Source organism: Bombina bombina, chromosome 5 (genome assembly GCF_027579735.1).
Source record: "Bombina bombina isolate aBomBom1 chromosome 5, aBomBom1.pri, whole genome shotgun sequence".
NCBI lineage: Eukaryota > Metazoa > Chordata > Amphibia > Anura > Bombinatoridae > Bombina > Bombina bombina.
Window position 1 is genome coordinate 1,104,107,054 of NC_069503.1, and position 23,118 is coordinate 1,104,130,171.

At 42.9% G+C, this 23,118-nt stretch overlaps 1 protein-coding gene across 2 annotated transcripts in view; it reads right to left on the bottom strand.

The window, feature by feature from the left end:
* The window catches only part of TRAPPC9 (trafficking protein particle complex subunit 9), a 1,774,054-nt gene that overhangs the window by 1,527,923 nt on the left and 223,013 nt on the right, over window positions 1–23,118 (bottom strand). For both annotated transcript variants that reach the window (XM_053715382.1, XM_053715383.1), the window contains exon 12: window positions 146–231. In XM_053715382.1, coding sequence (XP_053571357.1) covers window positions 146–231 — 86 coding nt within the window. The remainder of the gene's footprint in view (window positions 1–145; window positions 232–23,118) is intronic.

Genomic DNA, 23,118 nt, shown 5'->3' on the forward strand with positions numbered 1-23,118 from the left:
GGATTACATTTTGAGTTTAATGTCCCTTTAAATCAGGAAAACTCTTCCTTGGTGAGTGCTGCAAGGGTGAGCCAACATAATATTGTTTCCACCTTATTATGTAGATCACCTACAACTGGAAATACAAATCAATACATAAACTTACCATGGTCTCCACTCTCAGTTCAAAGGGCATTGGGTTGTAGACCATTAACTGAACTTCACACACATCTCCTTGAACCCACTGGAAATCTGTGGAAAAGCAAAATACATATGGTTGGTTACAAAGACAAATATAAAAAACAAAATTTATGCTTACCTGATAAATTTCTTTCTTTCTGGATATGATGAGCCCACGACGTCATCAATTACTGTTGGGATATCACTCCTGGCCAGCAGGAGGAGGTAAAGAGCACCACAGCAAAGCTGTTAAGTATCACTCCCCTACCCACAATCCCCAGCCATTGGACCGAAGGAAAATGGAAACAAGGAATAACACAAAGGTGTAGAGGTGCCTGAGGTTTAGTCAGAAATAACTGTCCTAAATTTAAGGTTGGGGTCGTGGACTCACCATATCCGGAAAGAAAGAAATGTATCAGGTAAGCATAAATTTTGTTTTCTTTCCTAAGATATGGTGAATCCTTGACGTCATCAATTACTGTTGGGAACCAATACCCAAAGCTAAAGGACACAGATGACTAGGGAGGGAAAACAAGACAGGCAGAACTAAACAGAAGGCACCACTGCTTGAAGAACCTTTCTCCCAAAAGAAGCCTCAACCGAGGCAAAAGTATCAAATTTGGAAAAAGTATGTAGAGGCCAAAGTTGCAGTCTTGCAAATCTGATCCACAGAAGCTTCATTTTTGAAAGCCCAAGAAGACGAAACAGACCAAGTGGAATGAGCTGTTATTCTCTCAGGAGGCTGCTGTCCAGCAGTCTCATAAGCAAAACGGATCATACTTCTCAACCAGAGAGAAAGAGAAGTAACAGTAGCTTTCTGACCTTTATGCTTTCCAGAGAAACAAACAAACAGGGCAGAGGATTGACGCACATTCTTAGTCGCCTCTAGGTAGAATTTTAGAGCAAGCACAACATCCAAGTTCCTTATGAGAAGAAGGCTTAGGACATAGAGACGAAACAACAATTTCCTGATTAATATTTCTATCAGAAACCACTTAAGGTAGAAAACCCAACTTCGTACGCAGAACCGCCTTATCAGCGTGAAAAATAATATAAGGCAAATCACACTGCAAGGCCGAGAGTTCCGAGACTCTCCGAGCAGAAGAAATAGCAATAAGAAACAAAACTTTCCTAGATAACAACTTAATATCTACGGAATGTAAAGGCTCAAACGGAGCCTGTTGCAAAAACTTAAGAACTAAGTTAAAAGGGACACTTTACCCCAAAAAATTATTTCTTGATTAAGGTAGACAATACAATTTTAAACAACATTCCAATTTACTTCTATTATCTAATTTGCTTTATTGAAGAAATAGCAATGCACATGATGAGCCAATCACAGGAGGTATCTATGCGCAGCTACCAATCAACAGCTACTAAGCATATCTAGGTATGCTTTTCAGCAAAGTATATCAAAAGAATGAAGCAAATTAGATAATAGAAGTAAATTAGACAGTTGTTTATAATTATATGCTCTTTCTAAATCATGAAAGAAAAAAATTGGGTTTCATGTCCCTTTAACCCCTTAATGACAACTGACGTACCAGGTACGTCCTGCAAAAACTTGCAGTTAGTGACAATGGACGTACCTGGTACGTCAGTTGTCTAAGAGAGTGCTGGAAGCGATCGCAATCGCTTCCAGCAGCTCTCAGGGTATTGCAGTGATGCCTCGATATTGAGGCATCCTGCAATACCCTTTAAAAAGCATCCGATGCAGAGAGAGCCACTCTGTGGCCCTCTCTGCACCGGTAGCGATGGGGCCGTTCGTTGGTGGGTGGGAGCTTACAGGGAGGAGGGTGGGCGGCCCATCGCTACCCGGCATCCGGTTCCTTCAAGTGCATTGTGCACGCCGGATGCCGGGAGCGTGCGGGGGGCTGCGTGCACGCGCGCGCGTGTGTGTTTGTGTGTGCGCGCGCGCGCGCAGCAATCACTGGCACTGCCACCAATGAATTTTGGTAAGAGGGAGGGGGGCAGCAAACTAACATTTTTTTAATAATAATAGGATCAGGATCAGGATCTGGATCTGGTGGGGGCGGGGGGCAGCTACACTACAGAAAAAATAAAAAATAAACATTTAAAAATAAAACAAAAACACTTTATTTTTTGGGGAAAACTGGGTACTGGCAGACAGCTGCCAGTACCCAAGATGGTGGCAATTAGGTAGGTGGGGAGGGTTAGAGAGGTGTTTGGGGGGGATCAGGGAGGTTGGGGGTTAAGGCAGGGGTCCATCACAGCTGAATAATTAAAAAAAACAAAAAAAAAAAAAAAACACCTTTTATTTTAGTACTGGCAGACTTTCTGCCAGTACTTAAGATGGCGGGGACAATTGTGGGGTGGGGGAGGGAAGAGAGCTGTCTGGGAGGGATCAGGGGGTGGGATGTGTCAGGTGGGAGGCTAATCTCTACACTAAAGCTAAAATTAACCCTGCAAGCTCTCTACAAGCTACCTAATTAACCCCATTCACTGCTGGGCTTAATACAAGTGTGGTGCGCAGCAGCATTTAGCGGCCTCCTAATTGCCAAAAAGCAACGCCAAAGCCATATATGTCTGCTATTTCTGAACAAAGGAGATCCCAGAGAAGCATTTACAACCATTTGTGCCATAATTGCACAAGCTGTTTGTAAATAATTTAAGTGAGAAACCTAAAATTGTGAAAAATTTCACTTTTTTTTTATTTGCTCGCATTTGGCGGTGAAATGGTGGCATGAAATATACCAAAATGGGCCTAGATCAATACTTTGGGTTGTCTACTACACTACACTAAAGCTAAAATTAACCCTTCAAGGTCCCTACAAGATCCCTAATTAACCCCTTCACTGCTGGGCATAATACACGTGTGGTGCGCAGCTGCATTTAGCGGCCTTCTAATTACCAAAAAGCAACGCCAAAGCCATATATGTCTGCTATTTCTGAACAAAGGGGATCCCAGAGAAGCATTTACAACCATTTGTGCCATAATTGCACAAACTGTTTGTAAATAATTTCAGTGAGAAACCTAAAGTTTGTGACAAAATTTGTGAAAAAGTGAACAATTTTTTTTATTTGCTCGCATTTGGCAGTGAAATGGTGGCATGAAATATACCAAAATGGGCATAAATCAATACTTTGGGTTGTCTTCTAAAAAAAAATATATACATGTCAAGGGATATTCAGGGATTCCGGACAGATATCAGTGTTCCAATGTAACTAGCGCTAATTTTGAAAAAAAGTGGTTTGGAAATAGCAAAGTTCTACTTGTACTTATTGCCCTATAACTTGCAAAAAAAGCAAACAACATGTAACCATTGGGTATTTCTAAACTCAGGACAAAATTTAGAAACTATTTAGCATGGGTGTTTTTTGGTGGTTGTAGATGTGTAACAGATTTTGGAGGTCAAAGTTAGAAAAAGTGTGTTTTTTTCCATTTTTTCCTCATATTTTATATATTTTTTATATTAAATTATAAGATGTGATGAAAAAAATGGTATCTTTAGAAAGTCCATTTAATGGCGAGAAAAACGGTATATAATATGTGTGGGTACAGTAAATGAGTAAGAGGAAAATTACAGCTAAACACAAACACTGCAGAAATTTAAAAATAGCCATTGTCATTAAGGGTAAGAAAACTGAAAAATGGTCCGGTCATTAAGGGGTTAAGGCTCAAAAGAGGAGCAACATACTTAAAGACAGGCCTGATTCTGACCAGGGCCTGACAAAAGGATTGAACATCTGGCACATTCGACAGACGTTTATGTAACAGAATAGATAAAGACGAAATCTGACCCTTCAAAGAACTGGCTGACAAACCTTTCTCCAGCCCTTCCTGGAGAAAAGGCAAAATCCTAGGAATACTGACCCTACTCCAAGAGTAGCTGTCAGGGTGCCAGGAATCAGACTGAGACGAGAAGTGCAAAAATAATCACACCTTTATTAATAACAAAAAATAATAAAAAGTCCACAAGTCAAATAACAAGTCAGGAGTCAAAACCAGAGCTGGTAGTCAGACGAGCCGAGTCAGGAGCCAAAGCGAATAGTCAGATGAGCCGGAATCAGGAACAAGGAAAACAGCAGAGTCAGGAACCAGGAAGGACGTCAGGCAGCCAGGTAATACACAGGAACTCTCACAAACAGGTCTGAGACAATGCAAAGGCAAAGCATACTGAACAGAGGCCCTTTAAATAATAAGTGATGACATCACAATTCTGAGACTGCATCCTGTCTCACACAGATGATGCACACCAGTCTGGCCATAAAAGGAAGTACAGGAAATGAGCAGCATCCCCCACAATGCACCATGGTCAGCAAGAGAGGTGAGTAACATGGCTGCCAGCAGCACATGACAAACAAAACAGGGAAAAAAAACCTGACAGTAGCCCTTAGATTCGCACCAAAAACATATATTTACACCATATCTTATGGTAAATATTTCTAGTAACTGGTTTGCGAGACTGAATCATGGTCTCAATGACCAACTCAGAAAAACCACGCATAGACAACACTAAGCATTAAATCTCCAAGCAGTCAGCTAAAGAGAAATGAGATTTGGGTGAAGGAATGGACCCTGAGTTAGAAGGTCCTTCCTCAGAGGCAGCCTCCACGGTGGAAGAGATGACATCTTCACTAGGTCTGCATACCAAGTCCTGCGAGGCCACGCAGGAGCTATTAGAATTACTGATGATTTCTCCTGTTTGATACGAGCAATGACTCGTGGAAGGAGAGCAAACAGAAGAAACAGGTATGCTAGACTGGAAACCCAAGGTACCGCCAGAGCATCTATCAGGACGGCCTGAGGATCTCTCGACCTTGAACCATACCTCGGAAGCTTGGCATTCTGTCGATACGCCATCAGATCCAACTCTGGCATCCCCCATTTGAGAGTTAACCTGGAGAACACCTCCGGAGAGAGTGCCCACTCCCCGGGATGAAAAGTCTGTCTGCTCAGAAAGTCTGCTTCCCAGTTGTCCACTCCTGGAATGTGGATGGCAGATAGACAACAATTGTGGGCTTCCACCCACTGAACAATTCAAGCCACCTCCTTCATGGCTAAGGAACTCTGAGTTCCTCCCTGGTGGTTGATATAAGCCACTGAGGTGATATTGTCCGACTGGAATCTGATAAACCGGGCTAAGGACAACTGAGGCCACGCTATCAGAGCATTGTAAATCGCTGTCAACTCCAAGATATTTATGGGGAGAGCAGACCCTGTGCTTTTAACGAGTCCCAGACTGCTCCCCAGCCCAGCAGGCTGGTGTCCGTGGTTAAAATAACCCTGGAAGGTCTCCGGAAGCAAGTGCCTCGAGACAGATGCTCCTGAGAACACCACCACAGGAGAGAGTCCCTCGTCAACTGATCTAGATCTATCCTCTGAGACAGATTTGAATGGTCCCTGTTCCATTGTCTGAGAATGCATAACTGTAAAGCTCTCAAATGAAATCGAGCAAAGTGAATGATGTCCATGGAAGCAACCATCAGACCAATTACCTCCATACATTGAGCTAATGATGGCTGAACAGTAGACTGAAGAGAGAGGCAAGAGGAAAGAATCTTGGATTTTCTGACCTCTGTCAGAAAATTTTTCATAGATAGGGAATCTATTATGGTCCCTAAGAAAACCACCCTTGTAGCTGGAACAAGGGAACTCTTTTCCAGATTCACTTTCCATCTGTGGGAACGTAGAAACGACAACAAGATCTATGTATGAGAGTTTGCTTGTTGAAAATATGGTGCCTGAACCAATATGTCAATCAGGTAAGGTGCCACTGCAATTCCCTGAGCCCTGATCACTGCCAAGAGAGCCCCCAGAAACTTTGAAAATATTCTGGGCACTTTGGCAAGGCCAAACGGAAGAGCCACAAACAAAGTGTTTGTCAAAAAAACATAATTTATGCTTACCTGATAAATTTCTCTTGTAGTGTATCCAGTCCACGGATCATCCATTACTTGTGGGATATTCTCCTTCCCAACAGGAAGTTGCAAGAGGATCACCCACAGCAGAGCTGCTATATAGCTCCTCCCCTAACTGCCATATCCAGTCATTCGACCGAAACAAACAGAGAAAGGAGAAACCATAGGGTGCAGTGGTGACTGTAGTTTAATTAAAATTTAGACCTGCCTTAAAAGGACAGGGCGGGCCGTGGACTGGATACACTACAAGAGAAATAAATTTATCAGGTAAGCATAAATTATGTTTTCTCTTGTTAAGTGTATCCAGTCCACGGATCATCCATTACTTGTGGGATACCAATACCAAAGCTAAAGTACACGGATGATGGGAGGGACAAGGCAGGAACTTAAACGGAAGGAACCACTGCCTGTAGAACCTTTCTCCCATAAACATCCTCCGAAGAAGCAAAAGTATCAAATTTGTAAAATTTTGAAAAGGTATGAAGCGAAGACCAAGTCGCAGCCTTGCAAATCTGTTCAACAGAAGCCTCATTTTTAAAGGCCCAGGTGGAAGCCACAGCTCTAGTAGAATGAGCTGTAATCCTTTCAGGGGGCTGCTGTCCAGCAGTCTCATAGGCTAAACGGATTATACTCCGAAGCCAAAAAGAAAGAGAGGTTGCCGAGGCCTTTTGACCTCTCCTCTGTCCAGAGTAAACAACAAACAGGTTAGATGTTTGACGAAAATCTTTACTAGCTTGTAAGTAAAACTTCAAGGCACGGGCTACGTCTAGATTATGCAAAAGACGTTCCTTCTTTGAAGAAGGATTAGGAAACAATGATGGAACAACAATCTCTTGATTGATATTCTTGCTAGAAACCACCTTGGGTAAAAACCCAGGTTTTGTACGCATAACTACTTTATCTGAATGAAAGATCAGATAAGGAGAATAACAATGTAAGGCAGATAACTCCGAGACTCTTCGAGGCGAGGAAATAGCCATCAGAAACAGAACTTTCCATGATAAAAGTTTGATATCAATAGAATGAAGGGGTTCAAACGGAACCCCTTGAAGAACTTTAAGAACCAAGTTTAAGCTCCATGGAGGAGCAACAGGTTTAAACACAGGCTTAATTCTAACTAAAGCCTGACAAAATGCCTGAACGTCTGGAACTTCTGCCAGACGCTTGTGTAAAAGAATAGACAGAGCAGAAATCTGTCCCTTTAAAGAACTAGCTGATAATCCTTTGTCCAAACCCTCTTGGAGGAAGGACAATATCCTAGGAATCCTAACCCTACTCCATGAGTAATTCTTGGATTCACACCAATGAAGATATTTACGCCATATCTTGTGGTAGATTTTCCTGGTGACAGGCTTTCGTGCCTGTATTAAGGTATCAATGACTGAATCGGAGAAGCCACACTTTGATAGGATCAAGCGTTCAATCTCCATGCAGTCAGTCTCTGAGAAATTAGATTTGGATGATTGAAAGGACCTTGTATTAGAAGGTCTTGTCTCAGAGGCAGAGTCCATGGTGGAAAGGATGACATGTCCACCAGATATGCATACCAGGTCCTGCGTGGCCACGCAGGTGCTATCAGAATCACCGATGCTCTCTCCTGTCTGATTTTGGCAATCAGTCGAGGGAGCAGAGGAAACGGTGGAAACACATAAGCCAGGTTGAAGAACCAAGGAGCTGCTAGAGCATCTATCAGCGTCGCTTCTGGGTCCCTGGACCTGGATCCGTAAAAAGGAAGCTTGGCGTTCTGGAGAGACGCCATGAGATCCAGTTCTGGTTTGCCCCAACGATGGACCAATTGAGCAAACACCTCCGGATGGAGCTCCCACTCCCCCGGATGAAAAGTCTGACGACTTAGAAAATCCGCCTCCCAGTTCTCTACGCCCGGGATATGGATCCCTGATAGGTGGCAAGAGTGAGTCTCTGCCCAGCGAATTATCTTGGAGACTTCTGACATCGCTAGGGAACTCCTGGTTCACCCTTGATGGTTGATGTAAGCCACAGTCGTGATGTTGTCCGACTGAAATCTGATGAACCTCAGTGTTGCAAACTGAGGCCAAGCTAGAAGAGCATTGAATATTGCCCTTAACTCCAGAATATTTATTGGGAGGAGTTTCTCCTCCTGAGTCCATGAACCCTGAGCCTTCAGGGAGTTCCAGACTGCACCCCAACCTAGAAGGCTGGCATCTGTTGTTACAATCGTCCAATCTGGCCTGCGAAAGGTCATACCCTTGGACAGGTGGACCCGAGATAACCACCAGAGAAGAGACTCTCTGGTTTCCTGATCCAGATTTAGTAGAGGGGACAAATCTGTGTAATCCCCATTCCACTGACTGAGCATGCATAATTGCAGCGGTCTGAGATGCAGGCGCGCAAATGGCACTATGTCCATCGCCGCTACCATTAAGCCAATTACTTCCATGCACTGAGCCACCACAGGGCGCGGAATGGAGTGAAGAACACGGCAAGCATTTAGAAGTTTTGATAACCTGGACTCCGTCAGGTAAATTTTCATTTCTACAGAATCTATAAGAGTCCCTAAGAAGGAGACTCTTGTGAGTGGGGATAGAGAACTCTTTTCCTCGTTCACTTTCCACCCGTGCGACCTCAGAAATGCCAGAACTATCTCTGTATGAGACTTGGCAACTTGAAAGCTTGACGCCTGTATCAGGATGTCGTCTAGATAAGGAGCCACCGCTATGCCTCGCGGTCTTAGAACCACCAGAAGTGAGCCCAGAACCTTTGTAAAAATTCTCGGGGCTGTAGCCAACCCGAAGGGAAGAGCCACAAATTGGTAATGCCTGTCTAGAAAGGCAAACCTTAGGAACCGATGATGATTCTTGTGAATCGGAATGTGAAGGTAGGCATCCTTTAAGTCCACTGTGGTCATGTACTGACCCTCTTGGATCATGGGTAAGATGGTCCGAATAGTTTCCATCTTGAAAGATGGAACTCTGAGGAATTTGTTTAAGATCTTTAGATCCAAAATTGGTCTGAAGGTTCCCTCTTTTTTGGGAACCACAAACAGATTGGAATAAAAACCCTGTCCTTGTTCCGTCTGCAGAACTGGATGGATCACTCCCATTACTAGAAGGTCTTGCACGCAGCGTAGGAATGCCTCTTTCTTTATCTGGTTTGCAGATAATCTTGAAAGGTGAAATCTCCCTTGTGGAGGAGAAGCTTTGAAGTCCAGAGATATCCCTGAGATATGATCTCCAACGCCCAGGGATCCTGAACATCTCTTGCCCACGCCTGGGCGAAGAGAGAAAGTCTGCCCCCTACTAGATCCGTTGCCGGATAGGGGGCCGTTCCTTCATGCTGTCTTGGAGGCAGCAGCAGGCATTCTGGCCTGCTTGCCCTCGTTCCAGGACTGGTTAGATTTCCAGGCCTGCTTGGATTGAGCAAAAGTTCCTTCTTGTTTTGAAGCAGAGGAAGTTGGCCTGTTTGGCCCTTAATTTGGCCCTGTCCTGAGGAAGGGTATGACCCTTACCTCCAGTAATGTCAGCAATAATTTCTTTCAAACTAGGCCCGATTAAGGTCTGCCCCTTGAAAGGAATGTTGAGTAATTTAGACTTTGAAGTCACGTCAGCTGACAAGGATTTAAGCCATAGCGCCCTACGCGCCTGGATGGCGAATCCAGAATTCTTAGCCGTTAGTTTAGTCAAATGAACAATGGCATCAGAAACAAATGAGTTAGCTAGCTTAAGTGTTCTAAGCTTGTCAATGATTTCAGTCAATGGAGCTGTATGGATGGCCTCTTCCAGGGCCTCAAACCAGAACGCCGCCGCTGCAGCAGTGACAGGCGCAATGCATGCAAGGGGCTGTAAAATAAAACCTTGTTGAATAAACATTTTCTTAAGGTAACCCTCTAATTTTTTATCCATTGGATCTGAAAAAGCACAACTGTCCTCCACCGAGATAGTGGTACGCTTTGCTAAAATAGAAACTGCTCCCTCCACCTTAGGGACCGTCTGCCATAAGTCCCATGTAGTGGCGTCTATTGGAAACATTTTTCTAAATATAGGAGGGGGGGAAAACGGCACACCGGGTCTATCCCACTCCTTATTAATAATTTCTGTAAACCTTTTAGGTATTGGAAAAACATCAGTACACACCGGCACTGCATAGTATTTATCCAGTCTACACAATTTCTCTGGCACTGCAATTGGGTCACAGTCATTCAGAGCAGCTAACACCTCCCCATGCAATACACGGAGGTTCTCAAGCTTAAATTTAAAATTAGAAATATCTGAATCAGGTTTCCCCGAGTCAGAGATGTCACCCACAGACTGAAGCTCTCCGTCCTCAGGTTCTGCATATTGTGACGCACTATCAGACATGGCTCTTACAGCATCTACGCGCTCTGTATCTCGTCTAACCCCAGAGCTATCGCGCTTGCCTCTAAATTCAGGCAATCTGGCTAATACCGCTGACAGGGTATTATCCATGATCGCAGCCATGTCCTGCAAAGTAATCGCTATGGGCGTCCCTGATGTACTTGGATCCATATTAGCGTGAGTCCCTTGAGCGGGAGTCAAAGGGTCCGACACGTGGGGAGAGTTAGTCGGCATAACTTCCCCCTCGACAGAACCCTCTGGTGATAATTCTTTTATAGATAAAGACTGATCTTTACTGTTTAAGGTGAAATCAATACATTTAGTACACATTCTCCTATGGGGCTCCACCATGGCTTTTAAACATAATGAAGAAGTAGTTTCCTCTGTGTCAGACATGTTTGTACAGACTAGCAATGAGACTAGCAAGCTTGGAAAACACTTTAAACCAAGTTAACAAGCAATATAAAAAACGTTACTGCGCCTTTAAGAAAAACAAATTTTGTCAAAATTTGAAATAACAGTGAAAAAAGGCAGTTACACTATCGAAATTTTTACAGTGTATGTAACAAGTTAGCAGAGCATTGCACCCACTTGCAAATGGATGCTTAACCCCTTAATACCAAAAACGGAATAACAAATGAAAAAAACATAATTTATGCTTTCCTGATAAATTTATTTCTCTTGTAGTGTGTTTAGTCTACGGGTCATCCATTACTTATGGGATATACTCTCCCTCCCAACAGGAAGTTGCAAGAGGATCACCCAAGCAGAGCTGCTATATAGCTCCTCCCCTCACATGTCATATCCAGTCATTCGACCGAAACAAGACGAGAAAGGAAAAACTATAGGGTGCAGTGGTGACTGGAGTTTTAATTAAAATTTAGAACTGCCTCAAAAAAAGACAGGGCGGGCCGTGGACTGAACACACTACAAAAGAAATAAATTTATCAGGTAAGCATAAATTATGTTTTCTCTTGTTAAGTGTGTTCAGTCCACGGGTCATCCATTACTTATGGGATACCAATACCAAAGCTAAAGTACACGGATGATGGGAGGGACAAGGCAGGAACATTAAACAGAAGGAACCACTGCCTGTAGAACCTTTCTCCCAAAAACAGCCTCCGAAGAAGCAAAAGTGTCAAATTTGTAAAATTTTGAAAAGGTATGAAGTGAAGACCAAGTTGCAGCCTTGCAAATCTGTTCAACAGAGGCCTCATTCTTAAAGGCCCAGGTGGAAGCCACAGCTCTAGTGGAATGAGCTGTAATTCTTTCAGGAGGCTGCTGTCCAGCAGTCTCATAGGCTAAACGTATTATGCTACGAAGCCAAAAAAGAGAGAGAGGTGGCCGAAGCCTTTTAACCTCTCCTCTGTCCAGAATAAACGACAAACAGAGAAGAAGTTTGCCGAAAATCTTTATTTGCCTGTAAGTAGAACTTCAGGGCACGGACTACGTCCAGATTATGCAAAAGACGTTCCCTCTTTGAAGAAGGATTAGGACATAATGATGGAACAACAATCTCCTGATTGATATTCCTGTTTGAAACAACCTTAGGTAAAAACCCAGGTTAAGTACGCAGAACTACCTTGTCTGAATGAAAAATCAGATAAGGAGAATTGCAATGTAAGGCAGATAACTCAGAGACTCTTCGAGCCGAGGAAATAGCCATCAAAAACAGAACTTTCCCAGATAAAAGCTTAATATCAATGGAATGAAGGGGTTCAACCGGAACACCCTGAAGAACTTTAAGAACCAAGTTTAAGCTCCACGGAGGAGCAACAGTTTTAAACACAGGCTTAATCCTAGCTAAAGCCTGACAAAAAGCCTGGACGTCTGGATTCTCTGCCAGACGTTTGTGTAAAAGAATAGACAGAGCAGAAATCTGTCCCTTTAATGAACTAGCAGATAAACCCTTTTCTAAATCCTCTTGTAGAAAGGCCAATATCCTAGGAATCCTAACCTTACTCCATGAGTAACTCTTGGATTCACACCAATACAAATATTTACGCCATATCTTATGGTAAATCTTTCTGGTAACAGGTTTCCGAGCCTGTATTAATGTATCAATAACCGACTCCGAAAAACCACGCTTTGATAGAAGCAAGCGTTCAATCTCCATGCAGTCAGCCTCAGAGAAATTAGGCTTGGATGGTTGAAAGGACCCTGAATTAGAAGGTCCTGCCTCAGAGGCAGAGACCATGGTGGACAGAACAACATGTCCACTAGGTCTGCATACCATGTCCTGCGTGGCCACGCAGGCGCTATCAGAATCACCGATGCTCTCTCCTGCTTGATCCTGGCAATCAGTCGAGGTAGCAACGGAAATGGTGGAAACACATAAGCCATGTTGAAAACCCAAGGGGCTGCTAGTGCATCTACCAGCACTGCTCCCGGATCCCTGGACCTGGATCCGTAACAAGGAAGCTTGGCGTTCTGGCGAGATGCCATGAGATCCAGCTCCGGTTCGCCCCAACGAAGAATCAGTTGAGCAAATACCTCCGGGTGAAGTTCCCACTCCCCCGGATGAAAGGTCTGGCGACTTAGAAAGTCCGCCTCCCAGTTCTCCACGCCTGGGATGTAGATCGCTGACAGGTGGCAAGAGTGAGACTCTGCCCAGCGAATTATCTTCGAGACTTCCAACATCGCTAGGGAACTCCTGGTTCCCCCTTGATGATTGATGTAAGCCACAGACGTGATGTTGTCCGACTGAAATCTGATGAACCTCAGTGTTGCTGAGGCCAAGCTAGAAGAGCATTGAATATTGCTCTTAATTCCAGAATGTTTATTGGGAGGAGTTTCTTCTCCTGAGTCCACGATCCCTGAGCCTTCAGGGAGTTCCAGACTACGCCCCAACCTAGTAGGCTGGCATCTGTTGTTACAATCGTCCAATCTGGTCTGCGAAAAGTCATTCCTTTGGACAGATGAACCCGCGACAACCACCAGAGAAGAGAATCTCTGGCCTCCTGATCCAGATTTAGTAAAGGGGACAGATCTGAGTAATCCCCATTCCACTGACTTAGCATGCATAGTTGCAGCGGTCTGAGATGCAGGCGCGCAAATGGCACTATGTCCATTGCCGCGACCATTAAGCCGATTACTTCCATGCACTGAGCTACTGATCGGCTTGGAATGGAATGAAGGACACGGCAAGCATTTAGGATTTTTGATAACCTGGACTCCGTCAGGTAAATCTTCATCTCTACAGAATCTATAAGAGTCCCTAGAAAGGGAACCCTTGTGAGTGGTAACAGAGAACTCTTTTCCATGTTCACTTTCCACCCATGCGACCTCAGAAATGCTAGAACTATCTCTGTATGAGACTTTGCATTTTGAAAACTTGACGCTTGTATCAGAATGTCGTCTAGGTACGGAGCCATCGCGGTCTTAGTACCGCCAGAAGCGAGCCCAGAACCTTTGTAAAAATTCTCTGGGCCGTAGCTAACCCGAAGGGAAGAGCTACAAACTGGTAATGCCTGTCTAGAAAGGCAAACCTTAGGTACCGATAATGATCTTTGTGAATCGGTATGTGAAGGTAGGCATCCTTTAAGTCCACTGTGGTCATATACTGACCCTCTTGGATCATGGGTAGGATGGTTCGAATAGTTTCCATTTTGAACGATGGAACCCTTAGGAATTTGTTTAAGATCTTCAGGTCCAAGATTGGCCTGAAGGTTCCCTCTTTTTTGGGAACCACAAACAGATTTGAGTAAAAACCTTGCCCTTGTTCCGTCCGCGGAACCGGGTGGATCACTCCCATTACTAAGAGGTCTTGTACACATCGTAGAAATGCCTCTTTCTTTATTAGGTTTGTTGATAACCTTGACAGATGAAATCTCCCTTGTGGAGGAGAAGATTTGAAGTCCAGAAGGTATCCCTGAGATATGAACTCCAACGCCCAGGGATCCTGGACATCTCTTGCCCAAGCCTGGGCGAAGAGAGAAAGTCTGCCCCCCACTAGATCCGTTTCCGGATAGGGGGCCCTTTCTTCATGCTGTCTTAGGGGCAGAAGTAGGTTTTCTGGCCTGCTTGCCCTTGTTCCAGGACTGGTTGCCTTTCCAACCCTGTCTGTAACGATTTGCAGTCCCTTCCTGTTTTGGAGCGGAGGAAGTTGATGCTGCTCCTGCCTTGAAATTACGAAAGGCACGAAAATTAGACTGTTTGGCCTTTGATTTGGCCCTGTCCTGAGGAAGGGTGTGACCCTTACCTCCAGTAATGTCAGCAATAATTTCAAGACGGGCCCGAATAAGGTTTGCCCTTTGAAAGGAATATTAAGCAATATAGATTTAGAAGTTACATCTGCTGACCAGGATTTAAGCCATAGCGCTCTGCGCGCCTGGATGGCGAATCCGGAGTTATTAGCCGTTAGTTTGGTTAAATGCACAACGGCATCCGAAACAAATGCATTAGCTAGCTTAAGGGCTTTAAGCTTGTTCATAATCTCATCCAATGGTGCTGTGCGAATAGCCTCTTCCAGAGACTCAAACCAGAATGCCGCTGCAGCAGTGACGGGCGCAATGCATGCAAGGGGCTGTAATATAAAACCTTGTTGAACAAACATTTTCTTAAGGTAACCTTCTAATTTTTTATCCATTAGATCTGAGAAAGCACAGCTATCCTCCACCGGGATGGCTATGCTTGGCTAAAGTAGAAACTGCTCCCTCCACCTTAGGGACCGTCTGCCATAAGTCTCGTGTGGTGGCGTCTATTGGAAACATTTTTCTAAATATCGGAGGAGGGGAAAAGGGCACACCGGGTCTATCCCACTCCTTGCTAATAATCTCTGTAAGCCTTTTAGGTATAGGAAAAACGTCAGTACACACCGGCACCGCATAGTATTTGTCCAGCCTACATAATTTCTCTGGGATTGCAACCGTGTCGCAATCATTCAGAGCCGCTAACACCTCCCCTAGCAATACACGGAGGTTCTCAAGCTTAAATTTAAAATTTGAAATTTCTGAATCCGGTCTCCCCGGATCAGATCCGTCACCCACAGAATGAAGCTCTCCGTCCTCATGTTCTGCAAATTGTGACGCAGTATAGAACATGGCTCTCGTGTCATCGGAGCGCTCTGTCCTTAACCCAGAGCTATCGCGCTTGCCTCTTAACTCAGGCAAATTAGATAATACTTCTTTCATAACATTAGCCATATCATGCAAAGTGATTTGTAAGGGCCTTGATGTACTTGGCGCCACAATCTCACGCACCTCCTGAGCGGGAGGTGAAGGTACTGACACGTGAAAAGAGTTAGGCGGGATAACTTCCACCTCGTTGTCTGGTGATAATTTCTTTACCGGTAAAGACTGACTTTTATTTAAAGTAACATCAATACAATTGGTACACATATTTCTATTGGGCTCCACATTGGCTTTTAAACATAATGAACAAGTAGATTCATCTGTATCAGACATGTTTAAACAGACTAGCAATGAAGGCTAGCAAGCTTGGAAAAAATCTTTCAATAAATTTACAAGCAATAGAAAAAAACGCTGCAGCGCTTTTAAAAATACAAAAAAAACTGTCACAGTTGAAATAACAATGAACTAATTCAGTTATAGCCAACAATTTTAACAGTAAATGTATGAATTTAGCAGAGGATTGCACCCACTAGCAAATGGATGATTAACCCCTCAATACCCAAAAACGGATAATCAATGTAAGATTTAACGCTTTTATCACAGTCAAACACACTGTCACAGGTCTGCTGTGACTGATTACCTCCCTCAAAAATGAATTTTTAAGACCCCTGAGCTCTCTGGAGACGTCCTGGATCAAGGAGGAAGAAGCAGGAAGACTGTGCTAGAATTTTAACTGCGCAACAAGGCGCTAAAAAAAGGCCCCTCCCACTCATAGTACAACAGTGGGAGACCTGTTACAACGGTTTCTATGCAGAAATAAACGTTAGCCATATGGAAAAAAATCATGCCCAAAAAGATTTATCACCAAAGTACCTCACAAAACGAATAACATGCCAGTAAACGTTTTAAAAACAACTTTCCAGTGTTATGCAAAGTTATCACTAAGCATGCTACCAGTCGCTTCTACTGCAGTTAAGGCTCATACATTTATTTCAGTATTAACAGTATTTTCTCAGTCAAATTCTAGTCCCTAGAAAATAACTCAACTGCGCATACATTTATCAGCCTGATACCAGTCGCTACTACTGCATTAAAGGCTGTACTTACATCATATGGGTAACAGCAGTGTTTTCTTAGTCAATTCCATTCCTAGAAAATATTTTACTGCACATACCTCATTTGCGGGGGACCCCGCATGCTATTCCCTTTTCTGAAGTTACCCCACTCCTCAGAATGTGCGAGAACAGCCAGTGGATCTTAGTTACGTCTGCTAAGATCATAGAAAAACGCAGGCAGATTCTTCTTCTAAATACTGCCTGAGAGAAAAAACAGCACACTCCGGTGCCATTTTAAAATAATAAACTTTTGATTGAAGAATAGTAAAAAAACTCCTATCTCCTCTCGCGACCTCCTTCTTTGTTGAGACTTGCAAGAGAATGACTGGATATGACATGTGAGGGGAGGAGCTATATAGCAGCTCTGCTTGGGTGATCCTCTTGCAACTTCCTGTTGGGAGGGAGAGTATATCCCATAAGTAATGGATGACCCGTGGACTTAACACACTTAACAAGAGAAAACATTTTTAAAAACAGTCACAACAACTGCCACAGCTCTACTGTGGCTGTTACCTTCCTCAAACACAACTTTTGAAGCCTTTTGAGCCCTTCAGAGATGTCCTGTATCATGCAGGGAACTGCTGAGGGAAGCTGAATGTCTCTTTCTGTAATTTTATCTGCGCAGAAAAGCGCTAAAATAGGCCCCTCCCACTCATATTACATCAGTGGAAAGCCTCAGGAAACTGTTTCTAGGCAAAAATCAAGCCAGCCATGTGGAAAAAAACTAGGCCCCAATAAGTTTTATCACCAAGCATATATAAAAACGATTAAACATGCCAGCAAACGTTTTATATTGCACTTTTATAAAAGTATGTATCTCTGGTAATAAGCCTGATACCAGTCGCTATTAAATCACTGTATTTAGGCTTAACTTACATTAATCCGGTATCAGCAGCATTTTCTAGCAAATTCCATCCCTAGAAAAATTTTAACTGCACATACCTTATTGCAGGATAACCTCACTCCTCAGACATATGTGAGAACGGCAGTGGATCTTAGTTACTTCTGCTAAGATCATAGAAAACGCAGGCAGATTCTTCTTCTAAATGCTGCCTGAGATAAAATAGTACACTCCGGTACCATTTAAAAATAATAAACTTTTGATTGAAGAAAAAAAACTAACTATAATACACCACTCTCCTCTTACTACCTCCATCTTTGTTGAGAGTTGCAAGAGAATGACTGGGTATGGCAGTTAGGGGAGGAGCTATATAGCAGCTCTGCTGTGGGTGATCCTCTTGCAACTTCCTGTTGGGAAGGAGAATATCCCACAAGTAATGGATGATCCGTGGACTGGATACACTTAACAAGAGAAAGGTGAATCTCAGGTACCTGTGATGATCCCTGTGAATGGGAACATGAAGATACGTATCCTTCAGGTCTATGGTCATCATAAACTGACCCTCTTGTACCAAGGGAAGAATGGACCGAATGGTCTCCATTTTGAAGGATGGTACCCTGAGAAACTTGTTTAGACACTTTAGGTCCAAAATAGGCCGAAAAGTTTCCTCTTTTTTGGAGACCACAAACAGATTGGAATAGAATCGCAGACCCTGTTCCCGGAACTGAAACTATCACTCAGAGAGAAGAAAGGTCCCAAACGCAATTCAAGAATGCCTCTCTTTTTATCGGGTCTGCAGATAATCTTGAGAGAAGAAACCTGCCTGTGGGAGGAAAAGTCTTGAATTCTATTTTGTAACCCTGAGACACTATGCCCACAGCCCAAGGATCTGGGACATCTCCTACCAAGGCTAGATAAAACAGAGAGTCTGCCCCCTACTTGATCCGGTCCCGGACCGGTGGCAACCCCTTCATGCTGACTTAGACTCAGCTGCGGGCTTCTTAGATTGCTTCCCCTTGTTACAAGACTAATTGGGTTTCCAAGAAGATTGTTCCTGCTTGAAAGAGGGAGAGGAAGACTTTCCTTTGGGGTTATGAAAGGAACGAAAATTACTTTGACGTCCTTTACATCTATTCTTCTTGCCTTGTGGTAGAAAAGACCATTTTACCCAGTAATTTCAGAGGTCTTACCCTTGTAAGGAAGCGCTAAAAGCTTGGACTTAGAGGTAACATCCGCTGACCATGATTTCAGCCACAAAGCCCTGCGAGCTAGCACAGAGAAGCCAGATATCTTGGCTCCTAGCTTAATAACTTGCATGGTGGCATTGTAAATAAAGGAATTGGCTAGCTTGAGAGTCTTAATCCTATCTCAACATGAAGAGACTTAGACAGAGCGTTGAACCGCGCTAGACACCGTGGCCATACAAACTGCCAGTTGCCACTGAAGGCCTTGATGAACATACATCTTCTTCAAATAAGCCTCCAGCTTCTTGTCAATGGGATATTTAAAAGAGCAGTTATATTCTATAGGAATAGTAGTTCTCTTAGACAGAGTGTAAATAGCCCCTTCTACTTTAGGCACCGTGCGCCATGAATCTTTGATGGAGTCAGCAACAGGAAACATCTTCTTAAAAACAGGAGACGGAGAAAACGGTATCCCTGGACACAGAGATGTTCAAGCTTAAACCTGAAGGATCGTACTTCATCATCAGATGAATGAATTACACTGTCTGAATCAGAGATTTCACCCTCAGAGGCTTACTGACATATTCTCCTCATCAGACTTATGAGAAAGAGCAAGAGTAGCAGAGTTTGGGACATAAACCTTAGCATCTGAATTTTTAACATTCCTCTTGCGTTTTCCCTTTAGCATAGGAATGGCAGACAAGGCCTCAGATACCGCCGAGGATACCCGATTTCTGCCGGCAAATACACTCCTCCAGGAGCCTGAGAGGAACTGCAGGACACTGTATGTGATGCCACTACGGTTGGGACGTTTGAGGAGTAAGCTATGGCATTGCCTAAACAGCAGCATCCTGAGAGACAGTTGGCTCAGAAACAAAAAGTTTATCTTTGTTTTTCAAATTCCTCTCTATATATAAGAAACAAAATAGCAAAGAAGACAATTGTCCATGGAAACATAATACTGCTCCATGGCAGAAGGAAAGAATTATTTAACCTTAGACGTACCGCTACTTTAAAAAATGCAAGTCACCCAATAATGCAATATAAACTTGAGCAGCAAGAAATAATATACAAATATTAGTTCTAAAAATTTGACCACCTCTATACCTCCGCCGTTAGCTGAGGTGCCTACTTGCCCCTCCGGTAAGGAAAAACACTGAACTGCAAGACCGGAGACTTTCAACCTCTTCTAAGCAGAGTCGGAGCAAATGGTCACATGACCGGCAAAAGAGACTGTGCCACACATGTAAAGTGCGCGTTTCTAGCCGGAAGATAAACACAGCCGCTCTCTGACAGAACTTACTGCATCAGAGCCGGCAAAGATCGTAATGATATGCGATCTTCATACAGTTTTAAAATAAAAATCTCGAGCCACCGGATTGGAGTTAACTATAACTATAAAGGAGAATAACCCCTGTCTCTAAGTCACATAATAAACGTGCCTGCCACTGCCTTAATCTATCCTGAACTCAGAATTTCAGTCCCACAAAAAATGGAGAGTTTGATTCAAATTAACCCTCACAGTGCCAGCCTCCTAGCCCCAGAAGACAAAAGGCACTTAACTGCACATCTAGCTGTCCGGCAAGAAGACAGCTCACCCAGTGTGAAAAGAAGCCACTCCTTACAGAGACCTGTGTAAAAAAGAAAGAACAGAGTAAAACTACTCTGGCTTTCTGTACTAGGGCAGCAACATGTTAGGAAAACGCAGCAAGGCCCACCTTACAAGTTCCTAACTGCTTTAAAGCCACCACTACTCTACTGAAGAGATTGACGTGGAGTACAGCTACTCCCAAAACTTGCTTGAAATCCAATTTACTTCACCTCCATTTAAAAGAGGCAAAGAAAATGACTGGGGATTGTGGGTAGGGGAGTGATACTTAACAGCTTTGCTGTGGTGCTCTTTGCCTCCTCCTGCTGGCCAGGAGTGATATTCCAACAGTAACTGATGACGTTGTGGACTCACCATATCTTAGGAAAGAAAGATAAATATCTTATTACTAGATCAAACATAAATAGTCACATTCACTTTTTGATAGATAACCTAAAAATAACAATGGTGAACATATTCACTAGAAAAGCTGGACAATGTCTTCCTAAAAACTCACCATCTCACTTGATATGTTAAAATAATTTACCATTTCTGAATATTAAGGGGATATAAAACACTAACGGCTAGATTTAGAGTTTGGCGTTAGCCGTCAAAAGCAGCGTTAAGGGGTCCTAACGCTGCTTTTTACCGCCCGCTGGTATTTAGAGTCAGCCAGGAAAGGGTCTAACGCTCACTTCCATACCGCGACTCCAGGCTACCGCAGATCCCCTTACGTCAATTGCGTATCCTATCTTTTCTATGGGATCTGCCTAACGCTGGTATTTGGAGTCTTAGACCAAGTGAGCGGTAGACCCTCTACCGACAAGACACCTACCGACAAAAAAAGTCAGTAGTTAAGAGCTTTATGGGCTAACGCGTAATAATAATAAAATAATTAAACCCTAAACCTAACTCTAACCCTAACACCCCCCTAACTTAAATATCATTTTAATTAAATGAAATAATATTCCTAAAATTAAATGAATTATTCCTATTTAAAACTAAATACTTACCTAGAAATTAATCCTAATATAGCTACAATATAACTAATAGTTACATTGTAGATATTTTAGGATTTATATTTATTTTACAGGCAACTTTGTATTTATTTTAACTAGGTACAATAGCTATTAAATAGTTAATAACTATTTAATAGCTACCTAGTTAAAATAACTACAAAATTACCTGTAAAATAAATCCTAACCTAAGTTACAAATACACCTAACACTACACTATCCTTAAACTAATTAAATAAATTACCTACAATTAGCTAAACTAAAATACAATAAAATAAACTAATCTATAATACAAAAAAAACAAACACTAAATTACAAAAAATAAAAAAAATTACAAGAAGTTTAAACTAATTACACCTAATCTAAGCACCCTAATAAAATAAAAAAATCCCCCCAAAATAAAAAAATGCCCTACCCTATTCTAAACTACAAAAGTAATCAGCTCTTTTACCAGCCCTTAAAAACAGAATTTATGTTTACCTGATAAATTACTTTCTCCAACGGTGTGTCCGGTCCACGGCGTCATCCTTACTTGTGGGATATTCTCTTCCCCAACAGGAAATGGCAAAGAGCCCAGCAAAGCTGGTCACATGATCCCTCCTAGGCTCCGCCTTCCCCAGTCATTCGACCGACGTAAAGGAGGAATATTTGCATAGGAGAAATCATATGATACCGTGGTGACTGTAGTTAGAGAAAATAAATCATCAGACCTGATTAAAAAACCAGGGCGGGCCGTGGACCGGACACACCGTTGGAGAAAGTAATTTATCAGGTAAACATAAATTCTGTTTTCTCCAACATAGGTGTGTCCGGTCCACGGCGTCATCCTTACTTGTGGGAACCAATACCAAAGCTTTAGGACACGGATGATGGGAGGGAGCAAATCAGGTCACCTAGATGGAAGGCACCACGGCTTGCAAAACCTTTCTCCCAAAAATAGCCTCAGAAGAAGCAAAAGTATCAAATTTGTAAAATTTTGTAAAAGTGTGCAGTGAAGACCAAGTCGCTGCCTTACATATCTGATCAACAGAAGCCTCGTTCTTGAAGGCCCATGTGGAAGCCACGGCCCTAGTGGAATGAGCTGTGATTCTTTCAGGAGGCTGCCGTCCGGCAGTCTCATAAGCCAATCTGATGATGCTTTTAAGCCAAAAAGAGAGAGAGGTAGAAGTTGCTTTTTGACCTCTCCTTTTACCAGAATAAACAACAAACAAGGAAGATGTTTGTCTGAAATCCTTTGTAGCCTCTAAATAGAATTTTAGAGCACGAACTACATCCAAATTGTGCAACAAACGTTCCTTCTTTGAAACTGGATTCGGACACAAAGAAGGCACGACTATCTCCTGGTTAATATTTTTGTTAGAAACAACTTTCGGAAGAAAACCAGGTTTAGTACGCAAAACCACCTTATCTGCATGGAACACCAGATAAGGAGGAGAACACTGCAGAGCAGATAACTCTGAAACTCTTCTAGCAGAAGAAATTGCAACCAAAAACAAAACTTTCCAAGATAATAACTTGATATCAACGGAATGTAGGGGTTCAAACGGAACCCCCTGAAGAACTGAAAGAACTAAATTGAGACTCCAAGGAGGAGTCAAAGGTTTGTAAACAGGCTTGATTCTAACCAGAGCCTGAACAAAAGCTTGAACATCTGGCACAGCCGCCAGCTTTTTGTGAAGTAAAACAGATAAAGCAGAAATCTGTCCCTTCAAAGAACTTGCAGATAATCCTTTCTCCAAACCTTCTTGAAGAAAGGATAGAATCTTAGGAATTTTTATCTTGTTCCATGGGAATCCTTTAGATTCACACCAACAGATATATTTTTTCCATATTTTATGGTAGATTTTTCTAGTTACAGGCTTTCTGGCCTGAACAAGAGTATCAATGACAGAATCTGAGAACCCTCGCTTTGATAAAATCAAGCGT